This window comes from Egretta garzetta, unplaced genomic scaffold (genome assembly GCF_000687185.1).
Source record: "Egretta garzetta isolate BGI_Z169 unplaced genomic scaffold, ASM68718v1 scaffold55, whole genome shotgun sequence".
Classification (NCBI taxonomy): Eukaryota; Metazoa; Chordata; class Aves; order Pelecaniformes; family Ardeidae; genus Egretta; species Egretta garzetta.
In genome coordinates this window covers 2,542,301-2,558,464 of record NW_009259863.1, presented here as the reverse complement: position 1 = coordinate 2,558,464, position 16,164 = coordinate 2,542,301, and the positions used below count along the sequence as shown (strand labels likewise).

Below are 16,164 nucleotides of genomic sequence, written 5' to 3'. Positions count from 1 at the left end.
CATGAAGTCATATGGTATGGAATAGCCCTTTGGTCAGTTGGGGTCAGCTGTCCTGGCTGTGTCCCCTCCAGGCTTCTTGTGCACCTTGCAGAGAAGGGGAAGCTGAAAAGTCCTTGACTAGGGTAAACACTGCTTAGCGACAACATCAGTGTGTTATCAACATTCTTCTAGTAATAAATCAAAAGCACTATGCCAGCTACTAGGAGGAAAATTAACTCTGTCCCAGCCAAAACCAGCACACCATGTTATATACAGTTATTCTTGATGGACAAGAATACTGTCCTTTGGCTTTTCATGTAATTGCTGCATGACAAAGAAAAAAAAAAGTATTTACAGCATAAACCTTACAATAGTCTTACTATTTCTTGTGGAAATCAAATCCTGAGAAAAATTGTTGACTTAAACTACTGTAGGTCACAGCCTGCCTGGAGTCCCGACAACTATGGTACATCTGTCATTAGCTCTCACTTAGTGTTCTGGAGTTTATCTGCCTCAAATTAAATATTATGACAGCATGATTGGTGTTATTTTTATTTTTGGACTGCATACTTCTCTATCCTTTTATCTCAATTAGTACAGTGGAATGCTCCAGATGGAGTGAAACCATTGTGTTTTCACGTAATTCAGCTTAGTATTTCTCAGCTAAGAGACCTTTGTAAGAACCCATGCCCCAGCTAAAACCATTTGCCTTTCAACCTAACTAAGTATTCAGCCACACCCTATTCTAAAAGGCATTTTAAACAGCAGGAAACATTTCTAGTCATCTGCTGAGAAGTATTAGAGATTGAATTACTTTGGTTATTATTTTTGCTTTCTGTCAGTTATCACTGTCAGTCCTTCTTTAACAGAAAATTGAATCCTCTGCAAAGCAGCAAGCGGTTCCTTTCTTCTTCATTTAATGAAGATAAGTATTCTGAGTGAATCCCTCTAGTAATACTTAGCAAGTGACTTCTTTTATTCCATTATTTCAGTCCCTGGTCATTGATGTTTGGAATCTGTGTGCAGTAACAATTTCTCTTTCAAAGGTGACAATGGTAATAACACAAAATGCAATGAACAAAGCTTAAAATAACAGCACGTGTTGCTGAGACATATGCTGCTGTGTAATTCCAGTGACACTCCTATGATATAGGGACCTCCCATGATGCTAGGAAAATTCCTTTAGCACAGGGAATAGAGCTGTGGAAGAAAAGTTATTCTTTTTGTCTATTTGAGTTTTGAGACTTACAAGTCTTCCACTGTATTTCAACGCAAAATAGACACCTTCCCCAAATATTCTGGAGATTGACCTGCAAATACAAAGTAGTGAATGAATTATTTATGTTGCTTTGCTTTTGTACGTGGTTTTTGTTTTACCTATTAGACTGCTTTTACCTCAACTTCCAAGAGTTTTCTTACTTTTACCGTTCCAGTTCTCTCCCCCATCCCACCGGGGAGAGTGAGGGACTGGCTGTGTGGTGCTTAGCTGCCCATCAGGGTTAAGCCATGATGCAACTGTGTTCTCAAGAGCAAAAGAATTTAAAAGTGTGGATTTGACCAGATAGAAGGGTTTAAATCAGGCCATGTCATTGTTTTGTTCACTAATACAAACTTTGTCTTAATTAGATTGTGAAAGATATAGGAACTTTTATATCCTTCTTCTCTGGGACATTACCTATTATAGCACCAGAGATTCTTTCAACAGAAGACTGTTTCAAACCACCTACATAGTTCAATAGTGCAAGCTTCATCCAAGTCTGCTTATATTAATTTCCCATGTACCTGTAGAAATTAGCAGCCCTGTCTCAACTCAATAAAACAGAGAGAAAGAGGGAAAAAAAAATCTGGATAAATTTGTGAGTGGTCTTAATAAGCCTTCTGAAGGAAAGTTTGAAGATGAGGAAAAAGTATGTTACTGAAGTAGTACTTTAAATTCTGTTTGGAGAGTTTGCTTTGGGTGCAGTTCATTTTAGCAGCAGTAAGATTATTTTAATTAAAGGACTTTTCTACAAACTAAATGAAGTGTCTAACATGCCAAATCAATTCCTGCCAATATGATTGCTCTACACACAAGGAAAGATAGTAATTAATTAGAGGAAGCTTCTTCAAGGACAATTGGTCTACTGTGAAAAACCTGAGAAATTGCTGACATGGATTGTTTCATTTCAATGTCATAAGCCATGTTACTTACATGCACTATTGTAGCTACAAAGGTTTTTATCCACTTTCAGAGAAGAGGAAAAGGAAAATAAGAAACTAACTGTAGAAGGAAATTGAAAGCACAGAAGTCATGACATCTATTCAACAAAAATAACTGTATTTTATAACCTTTTTATTCTCTCCATTGAAAGTTTAAACCAAACACAGGATACTTTTCTAAGTCAGTTATTCAAAATGTGGTTTACATATAAACAGAAATAAGAGTAGTTTATAATGTTATTTGTGTGTATATGCTAAGTTTCTGCAAGGTTTTATTAAACAGTATGGAATGAAATATTTTCATTACTTTTTAAATCAAAGCTCCACTTTTCACAGCTGAGAATGTTACATCATATCATACTTTCTTTTCCCTACGATAAGTCTACTCCAAATATGATTTAAATGTTAATGCAAAGGCTGCAGCTGTAGTATTTATAATTTATAAACACAATTAAGAACAATTAGATGTGAAACTACAATAGCCTCTCTGATTGCAGATGCTATTTAATTCAGAGTCAAGGAAACATGCCAAAATTGCCATTGCATTGTCCTTCCCTCTCTCCCTTCCCAGACATGCAAATGAAACAATAAACAGGTATAAATGAAAAATGCTATGGAACAAGAATGAAGGATTAACTTAGTATTTAAAAATAGAAAGTAGTAAAAAAAAAATCTATTACAATACAAAGAACCTCTTACAATGAGTTCCTACAAAGGAAAGAATCTTGACCTTATAGTAAGACATCCCTGAATAATGAATTCACTTACTATAGCCTGTCAGACTTTTGTTTAATGATTATGTATTACAGACCTTACTATCATCTCAAAAACCACCAAGTATTGTGATGAAACATTACTTTTATTAGCAAATCCATAATTCTTGTTGTCACACCAAGAAAAAATAACCCAATACTAGATTGAAAAACGGAAATCACATAGATGGTAAGGTGGAAGTGAAAAGAGAGGTTGATAGTACTGTCTGAGGTTTCTTTTACAATGGCAGTAGATTTAAAGTCCATTTCCTCTCTGTATTAATAGCACTTCTTTTGAGTAATTTAGTTTTCAACCTTTACGTAATAAATATTGATTTTTTTACCTTTCAATTGGTTATTTTAAAAATTCTGTTAATCTCTTTGGCACTTACCTTTAAATTGATATTAATATGGCTAATATCCATTTCCTTAATGTTACCTAAAACTGGAGTGAATCACATTCAGTGTTCCCCTTTCAATGCCCTCTCTAATCAAAGATTAACAAAGGATTAGTTATTTTCCCTGACAACTAAAAAAACAACATGGTTAATCTAGGCTATTTTTCTAGGTTTCTTCTGCAGCTAATGAAAGAAAAAACCCCTCCTGAAGAAAGTGTTCCAACCACTAACAGATATCTAACACAGGTGGTCTTAATTCCCCTCTGGAAATGCTTACTCACTGATGATACATGGAGCCGCGAAGACTTGTTTACTATGTCTCACATTACTATAGCCTTCTAAAGTCAAGTAAAGTGAATCAATTAACCCCACCCAAAATTTAGTTGCATAAGTCATTGGTGGGCCACCAAGAAATTAAAATAGGAGGTGGGATTCAGGTCTTGGAAAGATAATTGAAGTTATCTGAGCAAATACAGGCTGATACAAACTAACAAACTCTCTGGGCTCCATTGCTTTCATTAATTAGATCTCCATGAACTATAATAAGAAGGCAGACATCTAGCTTACATGGAGAACTTCTACATGTAGACATACTCTTAGTCTCTTAAACTGAAGCTGAAGCCTACTCTAGGTCTATTGTTACTATAACCTTCATGGGGAAGCTTCAAAAGTAGCCTGTAAGTTTGATTTAGATTTTGTAGGCATCAGAGCAGAGGGTAGAAAATGCAGAGAGATGTGACTATTCCTTATTTTTGAAAATTCAGCATTCTTATACCTGAATAATTAAAAGAAAATGAAACTACTATTTTCCCTGACAACTAAAAAACCAACATGGTTAATCTAGGCTATTTTTCTAGGTTTCTTCTGCAGCTAATGAAAGAAAAAACCCTCCTGAAGAAAGTGTTCCAACCACTAACAGATATCTAACACAGGTGGTCTTAATTCCCCTCTGGAAATGCTTACTCACTGATGATACATGGAGCCTCGAAGACTTGTTTACTATGTCTCACATTACTATAGCCTTCTAAAGTCAAGTAAAGTGAATCAATTAACCCCACCCAAAATTTAGTTGCATAAGTCATTGGTGGGCCACCAAGAAATTAAAATAGGAGGTGGGATTCAGGTCTTGGAAAGATAATTGAAGTTATCTGAGCAAATACAGGCTGATACAAACTAACAAACTCTCTGGGCTCCATTGCTTTCATTAATTAGATCTCCATGAACTATAATAAGAAGGCAGACATCTAGCTTACATGGAGAACTTCTACATGTAGACATACTCTTAGTCTCTTAAACTGAAGCTGAAGCCTACTCTAGGTCTATTGTTACTATAACCTTCATGGGGAAGCTTCAAAAGTAGCCTGTAAGTTTGATTTAGATTTTGTAGGCATCAGAGCAGAGGGTAGAAAATGCAGAGAGATGTGACTATTCCTTATTTTTGAAAATTCAGCATTCTTATACCTGAATAATTAAAAGAAAATGAAACTACAAACTTCTACATGATTTACGTATGCCTTACCTGTGAAATCATGAGGACATAAACACCGAAACAAAGGTTGCTCTCTCAGTTGGCTCATATCAATGCAAGTTGCTCCATCAGGACAACTATTTGGGTAAATTAAACATGCATTTTCAGCAAATTGGCAAAATTCTCCTGTCCATCCAGGTGCACAGAGACACTAGATAGAAGAAATGCACAAACAAAAAACAACAAAGAAAACACAATGATAATGTAATGTGAAAGTTTGCAGAAATTTCTCTGGGTCTTGTGTTTTATTACTGAGTAAAAATATGGTAGAATGCAGTGTTACATCCAGATGACACTGTTCTTCATGCCTGTATTTGCAGATGATAAAACATTTGAAAGAGGCAGAACTCATCTGCCATGTCTGTTGAGAAACAGAGGACACATGAGAAGGATGAAATGGCAAAGATAATTACTGGCTGTGAGGGATGGAGCTGCCTGCAGGAAAAGAAGAACTGGGTGTGAAAAAAGAATTTAAAAGACCTGTAGGTGAGGGAGAAACCAGGCAGTGATACTAAAACAGCCTGCAAGATAGACAGTGGCCAGCCAGTAATGAGAAAACATAATATGGAGCTTCTGTCATACATTCTGACTCTGTTAACTAAAATAAAAATAAAATCTTCAGAAGAAAGCGGAAGATTTGAAGCCATCTGATGAAATTTTTAAGTACAATGCTAGAGCTGCTCCTTTAATTAAAAATAAATTTTCGGAGTGATGGAGATATCTTTGGTAGTCTTCCGTGAATTACATGTTTGGGTTTTTGTTTTTTTCTCTTTTTGGACATTGACAATACTAACTATATGGCATCAGCTCCATACTATTGTATAATCACATATAACTTAGAATGTGTTATAGAATAACAGTATGTAAGCATAGTGAAAGTGACTAATAACGTAAAAAATTTTAGCATGAGGTATGCTGTTTATGAATTAATTCAGTAGAGTTTTGTTTTAAAGTTTAAAACTGGCCTGACCTATCAGTCTTCTAAACATTTCCATTACAGTGATCTCCAGTTTCCTAACTGATCTACGCATTTGTAAAAAGGAATAGTATTCAGGTGGCCAAGTGAAGCCTTTGAGAGAACTGCATTGATGGGAATCCCACATTGTGAATCTCTGAGTTGAACTAATGAAACAGGAGATCACTAAAATGGGTTGTCATCTCCTGAGTGACCCGGATATAAGAGGAACATGATATGCAGCAGAATTAGTGTGACTTGCATTCCCAGGGCCTGAAATAATATAATGTTCTTCAGTGGCTGTATGTTCCTTAGTCCCTGTTTTCTGAATTCCTAACCCTGCATCTCTCTGTGGTGACAATACCCATACAAGACTCTGGCATTATCTGATTTCATTCCCCTCAGTCTCCAGAAACACTTGCCACTCCTATGTACTGTCCTTGTCCCTGATGTTATGTTTGCTTAAATTTTACACTAATATAAAAATGTAAAAAAAAAAAAAAAAAAGTGGCATGTTTTAGGTGACTGTATCTATGTGTATATCTACTATTGCCATTCAGTATACAAAGTTTCCCCCAAACAAAACTATAAAAATAAGATTTATTCTTTGTTTCAGTATATTTTACATTCATAGAACCCCAGAATAATTTAGGTTGAGAGAGATCTTTTGAGGTCATATAATCCTACTCCTTGCTGATAGCAGGTAAAATTTAAAATCCAAGGTAGTTGCTCAGGATCTTGTCTAGCTGAGGCCTAAGTATCTCGAAGGATGGCAATTCCACAGATTTTCTGGGCAAGCTGTTGCAGTGCTTAACTACACTCATACCTCATTGTGAACAATTTCTACTCAATACCTAGTCAGCATTTCCCTTGTTGCAACTTGTGCCAGTTGCCTTTCGCTCCATTGCTCTGCACTTCTGGGAAAAGTTTGGCTCTATCTTGTCTATGATCACCCAATAGAGAGCTGCAGAAAAGAACAGTATCCCCATTTATCTTTCTATTTTCAAAGCTAATCAAAACCAGATCCTTCAGCCTTTCCTCATTCCTCATGTGCTTCAATCCTTTCACAATGTTGATGGCTCTCTGCTGTTCCAATTTTGTCAAAGTATTTTTTTTTTCTTGAACATTGAAGCCCAAAACTGCACACAGTGCTCTAGGAGTGGCCTCACAAGTGCTGAGAAGAAGGGACTAATGACTTCACTTGATCTGCTCACTACGCTTTTACTAATGCAAACCAGTATTAGATGAAGCTAGCCTTTACCACCTGATTACACTGATCCACTCCCTCATCTGTCTCAGATGCATCTCATTGAGCCCTTTGGACATATATATTCTCCCCTTGCCTTAGTAGTTCCTAGTTTGGCATTCCTCTATCACTGGTAGTACTTTCCTCCAAATTTTGCCACTGGGCATAGGGACTTGGGAAACAGATATTGTCACTAAAAAACAGGGCAAGGGCATTGAATATAAGCCATCTCATTCAGCAGTGGGCTTACATTATTCTTGGTCTCCTTTTTTTCTGCAGCTGTACCTATAAAAATGGAACTACAGGATAGGTTCTCAATAATTATTGCTTTTCATAAGGGCAGTATTTATTTGGAAATTCTCATTGACTAGGCTCAACCTTTTATCTGCTCAGCCACTAAAGGTTACTATTTACAATATTAAAACTGTTTAACCAGTATTTTCTTTCTTTAAATATGTTATTAAGTCCATTCTACAAGAAAGAGCTTCTTCAAATAAGTTCACCTAAGTTTAAACCTCTTCCCGGTGGATACATGCTCATTTAAAAGATTTGTTCTCAGAGTGAGGAAAAAAGGCCAGAGACTGAGTTGTTGTGAAAACCGCATTTACTTTTCATCTTGCAAAGTGGCTTTTCTGCACCTGGGGTGAAACGTATTACTTGCAAGACAGCATTCAGGAATTAAATCACTATTTCCAGATTATACCTGAATTGTTTTGAGGATAATTAAAGGACAAGTCTCAGGGATGTTTAAGCCAGCACTTTCCACCAATATTAAGTCATTCTTTTAAGCTGGATTGAAATCACCCCAACAACATAGTGGTAGTTTTGCTGAAAAGAGGTATAATAACCTTTTTCTTTTCTTCTTAGTTTTCAATTGCCCAGTAAGATGACTTGCAAAATGAAGGTATTCATGTGCATATGTGGTCTGCTACTTTTAAAATACATGGAGAAAACCCCAACTCAACCCAAAATTTAGAGATCAAACTGGGTATGAATGCTTTCAATTTTTGTTTTGTCTTACATATTCTCTTATGTTGTTTTTTCCTTTCACTCAGATTTTCTTATTTTTTTTCCCCCCACTCATTCCGCAGATATAGTAAGAGTGATCCTACTGCAGTAGGATCCCTGCTGTAGTAGGGAGTTACTCAAACAGGGAAGATAAAAACTGCAAAGAACATGAGGAAATTTAGTTCATAGGTAACAAACACGTTGCTGCTTAGTGAACTTAATTGAGAGACTTATTTGGGGAGATCTTTTTAACCACGTCCTGCTTCCAGTTGGAATACATGTCTTTTTATGAAAGAGAAGGTTATGATCTTTTTCCTTCAAACTGTGTACAAAAATTTAAATGCGAATAATTCTATAGCTGTCAATAAATTCTGCTGTTCCTGGAATGGCTAAGGACTTAAAATGTTACAACATCGATTCATTAGCCTACAATGCACCAGGGCATGCAAATGCCTTTGTAGCATAAAAAGAGGAATGAGTTGGTCCTAACTTACTATATCTGTCATTGCACAGGGTGAACATTTTTGTTTTTCAAGCATTACATTACTGTCTTGAAAATTATTCTGAAAGAAAAAAAGAAAAAATAAAGGTGGAATTATTAACTGAAATTTTTTTTGTCTGCTTCCACATTTATGTAAAATAGTACTATAACACATGCTGTTTTCAATTCCTGAGCTGAATCGCAGTGGCAGTACATTGCTTTGTCACAGGGATATCCTGCCTAACAAATTCCACACTGTTAGAAGTTTGGAAACTCCAAGGGCAGAAATTTCAATTTCGTAGCTCATAAGTGATGCTGGTGTGGGAACGCCTGATTTCTTCTCCCAATTCACAGACTGCAAGGATTCAGTGAAAGAGCTCTGGTTAGGTTTCTCCTTTAATGACATTATCATAGTTAGAGTATGTTGGAGCTAGCAAAGTATGTAAGTGCAAGTATTCAGTTCCCCACATCTTGCTTATGTTATATGAGCCACTATTACACTGTTGGTTCTTGATTGCTGCTGAAGTGGCTGATCTCTCTTACTCATTCAGTCCCAGACCTGGGTTTCTGAGGGACCCACAAAGGAGGCTCAGCTTTCTGCTAGTATAGCTGTAGTATCCCGTCTACTGTGATGATAGTAACTCCTGCATCTCTTCAGCTGCTCTGGCATACATAGTCCAGAATGAATTTTCTGTCATGTGTTGGCAGTGCAGTTTACGAAGAGGTCAATATTTTCAGCGAGATTCTCTCAGGTGGCAGTCTAGATCTGCAGATCCCCGAAACCCTTCAGGGGAGTATTCTTACAAGAAGAGGAACCTATTTTCTCCTTCGTCTTTCACTCTATGCAGACCTCAGATGATCTAGATTTTTTTATTAGGATGGGCCTTCTTTTATGACATATAACAAATATGTGCATATAGATATATAGCAATCGTAAAAAAAGGTAAGCAAGGCTACCATCTCACTGGAGTTTAGCCTCTTACATCAACAGATGTTTTGAGAGGTTCATTATGTTAAACTTGGGGCAGAGCCTTTGCCACTGATTAATATCCAGTGATATTAGGAGATGAGGTACATCATCTCTAATATATGCTCATTCATGTGAATCCCTGATTTCATGTAGAACTTTCAGGGGTCTGGGTAGAAAAATGGCATGGCTTGAATGAATTAATTGGTTTTAAGAGAGATGATATTTTTCATTTTTCAAGTGGACATATAGGAGGATAAGGGAAAATACTCTTTTATAGTGACAGGTATTCCTCTGTCCTCTGATGAAGTAGAATTCTAACCATGCACATCTCATTTAGGGAGGGGGCAGATGAACTTAACTTTTGCATAGCTCGAGCAGGTGCCATATCTCTTTTCATCAGACTTTATAAAATAAGGAAATTTTATTAATATTTAATTATATCTTAGAAATTTAAATTAAGAATGCACATTTTTTCAGTGTTTGGTCATAGAGGAAGAAAGGGCAGATATTGCAGGATGAAAAATAATCAGCAAGAAGCTGTAGCGTATACTAGAAACTTATTGCACAGTATTGGAAACAGCTGCTGAAGGCACCACAAAATTTATACAGCACATGGAGAATGTGTGTCTGATCTTACTGGCATTAATAAACAGGTTAAAGAATTTCGTTACAAGGTATGTACTTCAGAAATACACAGTGCTGAGTTGGCTGGCTGAACTTTTATGGAATCTTTCTACAACCATTCTCCTTATCTCAAGGGGCCAGCTCCTTATTAGATATGGAAGTCAGAAAAGAAGAGGTTTGGGGAATTTCTGTATCCTTGAGAAGTGGTTTAAACTTGAGCACAGGCTTGATTTTAACTGATTTTGTTAAAAAATAATTCAAACTCAGCTAGCTTGCTGTCGTGGTTTAACCCGGCTGGCAACTAAGCACCATGCAGCCGCTCGCTCACTCCTCCCCCTCCCTCAGTGGGATGGGGGAGAGAATTGGAGAAAAGAAAAAAAAAGTAAGACCCGTGGGTTGAGATAGAGACAGTTTAATAAGAGAGAAGAATAACAATAGTAATAATAATAATGGCAAGAGAATATACAGATTATATATAAAACAAGTGATGCACAATGCAATTGCTCACCACCCGCTGACTGATGCCCAGCCTGTCCCGAGCAGCGATCACTCCCCCTGAGCCGCGATCACACAGCCCGAGCTGCGACCACTCTGCCCGTGACCGACCAACTAACCCCCCCGAGCATGACGTTCTATGGTATGGAATAGCTCTTTGGTCAGTTTGGGTTAGCTGTCCTAGCTGTGCTCCCTCCCAGCTTGTTATGCACCTGGCCAAGCAGGAGAAGCTCAAAAAGTCCTTGAGTAGTCTGAGCACTACTTGGCAACAGCTGAAAACATCAGTGTGTTATCAACATTCTTCTGGTATTAAATCCAAAACACAGCACTATGCTAGCTACTATGAAGAAAATTAACTCTATCCCAGCTGAAACCAGGACACTTGCCCATTCCTTGAACTTTTTCATGAGACGTGGGAAAAGAACTTATTTCAATCTTACACAAAGTTGTCAGTTCTGTATTATTAAATTCATACTTTCCCATGCAAGGTGTGGGGCTGAGCAAACAGCTTTCACATACACAGTACAAAAGTGTGAAGGTGCAATGATCTTATACAGTACTGTTTTGTTACACAATCATAAAATACGGGGACTGGCGAGGGAGGAGATCCCTCTTCTGCTCTTAACCATCATGATTCAGCTGCTATAAAAGGTACTTGTTTTATTACAGTGAAAATTTAGCCTACACTCTTAATAAATGTCAAGTAGTACAGGGGTAAAATTAAGTCCAGATTGTTTTCTTAGATCATTGATTATTCTTAGGACCCATAGGGCCCAGGACCTTTTACCCAAAACCAGCCAATCCTTTAGATTATTTGAATCACAAGAGGAAAATAAATTGAAACTGTGAAAGACCCAACCTCTACTTTCTTTTTGTATTTCTCATGAACTCATGTTACATAAGCTTTTTTTTATGTTGTTTGTTTGCTTAATTTGTTCCTAACTGTGAATAATCAAAGCTGGAGTTTTCTATTTTTCAGTGGGTATGCCTATTATTATGATTGTTTGCTGCTCTGGGATGCCAGTTTAATTCCCTTTGGATGAAGATCATTCAATCATCAGGACATCTTATTTGGAAAATCAGTGCAATTATTTTTCATATGAAAATGAAAAATATTAAAAAATATTCTGTTGCTTTGGTTGACTTATGCAATATGCTGCTTTCACTCTACTTGTTATTTCTGTTTTGGGGATAGTTGTTGCCATGTGATTCATTGCTTCATTAAAAAAATAATTCTTTGTATAAAGGTTTTTTGGTTTTGTGGAGACTTTTTGTGATTCTGTTAAGATATGAAAAATGTTTGGTGATCCTGAACCACCAGTTTCTACACTGGAAAAGGAAATTCATAAAACAGAAAATTCCAGCTAAAAACCTTATTTTTTAATATAGCACAGCTGCCTAATGACTTTAGCTATATTTAGCTGAATTGTCAAGATGAACAAGGGAATTCTGGTTACAATGTATCATTGTGATGACTGTTTAATATTTTGATTGTACACCTTATTCAGGTGGGAGAGACTAAAGGGCACTGATATATCATAATGTGATATAACATTGCATGTTTATGATTGTCTACTAACAATGAAAGTACAGCTATAGGAAAAAAATCCCCAAATGTTTAGAGGCTTAACTATGAGCTTAAGCTAGTTGACAGTAAAATGTACTCAACACATTTTCAATGTACATTGCTATATATTTTCATTAGGAAAAGGTTCTTCACTGAGAGGATGGTCAGTCACCAAGTCTGTCAGAATTCAAGGAACTTCTGAGCGATGCTCTCAGTCATATGATTTAGTTTTGGGTAGTCCTGCAAGGAGCAGGGAGTTGGACCCAATGATCCTTACGGATCCCTTCCAACTTGAGATATTCTATGATTCTGTGATTCTATGTGTTGAGGATATAAGAAGTCAACACATGCACTGGCAAGGCAAATGGAAAAATAATATTTAGTAATCACATGAATATTTTTTTAAAAAAGAACATTATATCCTGCAATAGGAACATATTATTCAATAATAACATTATTTAATTGAAAACATTAAAATCTCATGCCATTTATAAGTTTCCCTGTTTTGTTGTTTGTAGATCTCCTTATTAGTTATTTAGTGTACACTATAGTACATAGAATAATTTAGGAGGGAGTTCCTAAAAGAACTTTATTTAGTTGAGTCTTGAAAACATCTAAGTTTGAAGTCTGCACAACATCTCTAGGCAACCTGTTCCAGTTCTTGACTGACTGCCCAGTGAAAGCATTTTTCCTTATATCCAATAGGAACATTTCTTGTATCAGTTTGTGCCCACTAATACATTTTGATGCAAACAGACTAAAAAACTTACTCACAATAAAATATGTCTCTGGCTGGAGAACATCATACCAAATTAAATGTTTTCTATTCTCTTTAATTCTTGAATTTTCTAGCTGTTGTGTTAGGCAATAAGATATTATTTTATATAATTGTTTAAGGTTGAATATATAGGACCTTAGCTCATTGAAGGTTTACTGAATAAAGAATTTTTTAAAGAGCTGTGGTTATTAACATTGTGGCTATCCAGCTTGTTAACTTTTACATACATGAATTCTGGCTCCACTATAGGCAGTAAAAATTACAATTCTTTACTGAAAATCAAAGAAATTACATAGTTGCTTGTTAGCATTGTCCTTTCTGAGTTTCTACAACATGGAAGTGCATTATAGACACTTACATTTGTGTATGGTCCCTTTTTAATGTACATGACATTCCACTCAGGTACAGGTTTTCATCTCCCTTTACATGTTTCATCTCCTTCCATATAAAATTGAAGCATCTGAACTGTATGGTCTTTGGTATAGAAATTATTTTATAGTATAAAAGTAATAAGAAATACTGCTACTATTCTTATTTTCATACTGTTTTCTTAAGATTATTTTTCCTTTCTCCTTGAAATTTGTGAGGTATTTTTTTTCTTTCCATTCCTATTGTCTAAAACTTGTCTTACATTATTTATCTCTTTCACTATCTCAAAATCGTCTTATTATTTTTCCTCTGTCCACAATTCATAGAAATGATGTTACATTTTATCAATAAAAAATGTTTCATACTGATCATGTAGCACGTCTTTCACTGTAATATTTATGGTTTAATGTACTGATTTTGTGTATTTTATTTTTCATTATTTTTGCTGGCTTATGCTTTTGTTTATTTTACTTACAATGGGTTAAAATGACTATGTCATCTTCTCATAGAAGTTCTGTTTAAAAATGAAACAAAACATTTTTATTGGTTATTTCTGGTGTATTTTACTGTGTATTTATATTATATGTTATTCTAGTAGATCAATTAAGATCCATTTATATAAAGATATGTAAAGGTATTACTTGATCAAGTCTTTAACTAAATATGTTTCATTTAAATTACTTCTTGGAAAGCAAGATACTTAGTTTATTATGTGAAGAATTCTATTGTTCATTAACTTCTGTACTGCTCAGAGATAATAGCGCATATTAAATGTACCTAGGGTGCTTTGATGCTGTTTGTTTCAATTGAATAAGAAAAGCAGGAAAAGGTTATTTTGATAAAGTTGAAATTAAACACTGAGGAAGCACAAAACTGTATAAGACATTTTAAAATTTATATGAACTTTTCTGTAGAATTACTGCTACTGTGTGGAAGAAAATGGACTAATTAACTTGTGCAAAACTAGCCCCTAATGGAAGTATCTGACTTTGAACTACTGCTGTTTGAACAGTCAGCTAGAAGGACAAATACGGGAGAGACATCAGTAGAATTAATGACGGTGGCAAAGTGGCTTCACAGAGATGAAACTATATTGCTCAGATAGTCCATGGGGAGAAAACAGCAGGAGAGACTCTAGATTTTTTTAAAAAGGAAAATGACAATAATCTATTTTATATGTTGTATATAAGTATAAAAGTTGCATCTGAGAGCAGTAGATTTTGTAGTGCCAATTTTCATTGCTTCTAGCATTGCTAGTAGAGCTGTTATAAATATTCATAACAATTTTATCACTCCAACCAACTGCTTTAATATATAGTATACCAAACATATTAAATGTTTGTTTCCTTATGGCTTTTTTATACTCAGAAAACAAATGTTGATTGATACAGTGCAGAGGGCTTTAAAAAAACCCTAGAGTTATTTATTTTTTAATAAAGAACTGCATTGCTTAAACAAGGTAATGTTTTATCTCTACCATACTTCCTATTCATTCTGGATATGTTATCTAGAACTTATTTCCCTCTTATGCAATAAATACAAATGGCTTCTCTAAGAATATGTTTGAGGCCTTCTTAGGGCTATGAGATCTAAGCAGTGTGACTGATGTAGATCAATTCTGGAGATTACTGCTAATTCTGCATACAGATGCTTTACTTCTGGGTTATAAATTGAGCCAGACTTCTGGGGATATTTATTATCAAAGAACATTAGGACTGAGAGTGGCTCCTTGGGGAAGAACTTACAAAATGGCAAAGGGGAGCAGTGGCAGCAGAGTTTGCACAAAGGCTGTTCAGGCTGATGTAGGGTGTACTGCAGGCTTGTGGGGCTTGGCACTGCTTGCCACTCTTCTGGAAAGCAGCAGATTGATTCCCAGCCTGATAGCTTGCTGATGGGTCTAGTTCTGCACCCACATGTCAAACCTCATCTGGTTAACGACGAAGCTTGGAGCTTTGTCTGCCTGATAGTAATTTCTGCACAAGTTCTGTTGAATATGTACCACGTACCAGAAAAAAAGACAGGAGAAAGAAAGGTTCCCTTTTCTCTCCTCTCTCCCCTCTCCCCTCTCCTCTCTACCCTCTCTTCTCTCCTTTCTCCCTCATCTTCCCCGAAGGAACATACTGCCTATGGTGAAGACAGTTTTTAATATTACTGTGTAAGCCTCTTCTGCTTTACCAGAGAACATTACTCATTTGTACTCACAATTTTACTTTATCAACCATATACCCTCTTGGTTTATACTTTGTTATTGAAATATCTCAGGTTCACCATAAAATTCCAAATATAACAGTGATGGCTTTGATATATGGCTGTGAGGAAAAGAATCAAAAGAATATAACATGAACAGCAGGGCAAGATTTTAGATACCAACCTTTTCTATTATATTAATTTTTCTATCCTGTTACAGTGGATCACACTATTTGATATACTCTATTATATACATGTCTATACAAGAAAGCAAAAATTCAGTCACTGGGGAGCAAGTATTTGAAAGGTATGCATGTTGGTACATAATTAGGTGTTTTCCGGTTTATACATACAAGTTTTTATTAATCAGTATTCCCTAGGCATATGCAAACACCTGATGTTTAGAGAACACATATTCTGCAAATTGCTTATAGAAGTTAAAAACACTACTTTTTGCTTAACTTCACTCCCTCTTAACAGCAGAATCTACTTGCACTGCACTTCATGATCTAGTTAACTATGTTCCTGCTCCCTGTAGGGAGGTTGGACTAGATGACCTCTAAAGATCCCTTCCAACCCAAAGCATTCTATGATTCTATTCTATATGAACACCAGCCAGAAGTCGGCA

At 36.0% G+C, this 16,164-nt stretch overlaps 1 protein-coding gene across 1 annotated transcript in view; it reads right to left on the bottom strand.

The window, feature by feature from the left end:
- EYS (eyes shut homolog) overlaps nucleotides 1–16,164 on the bottom strand; it is a 904,272-nt gene that overhangs the window by 807,996 nt on the left and 80,112 nt on the right. Inside the window, exon 6 of the mRNA XM_035895612.1 lies at nucleotides 4,848–5,007. Within this exon, the coding sequence (XP_035751505.1) occupies nucleotides 4,848–5,007 (160 nt within the window). The remainder of the gene's footprint in view (nucleotides 1–4,847; nucleotides 5,008–16,164) is intronic.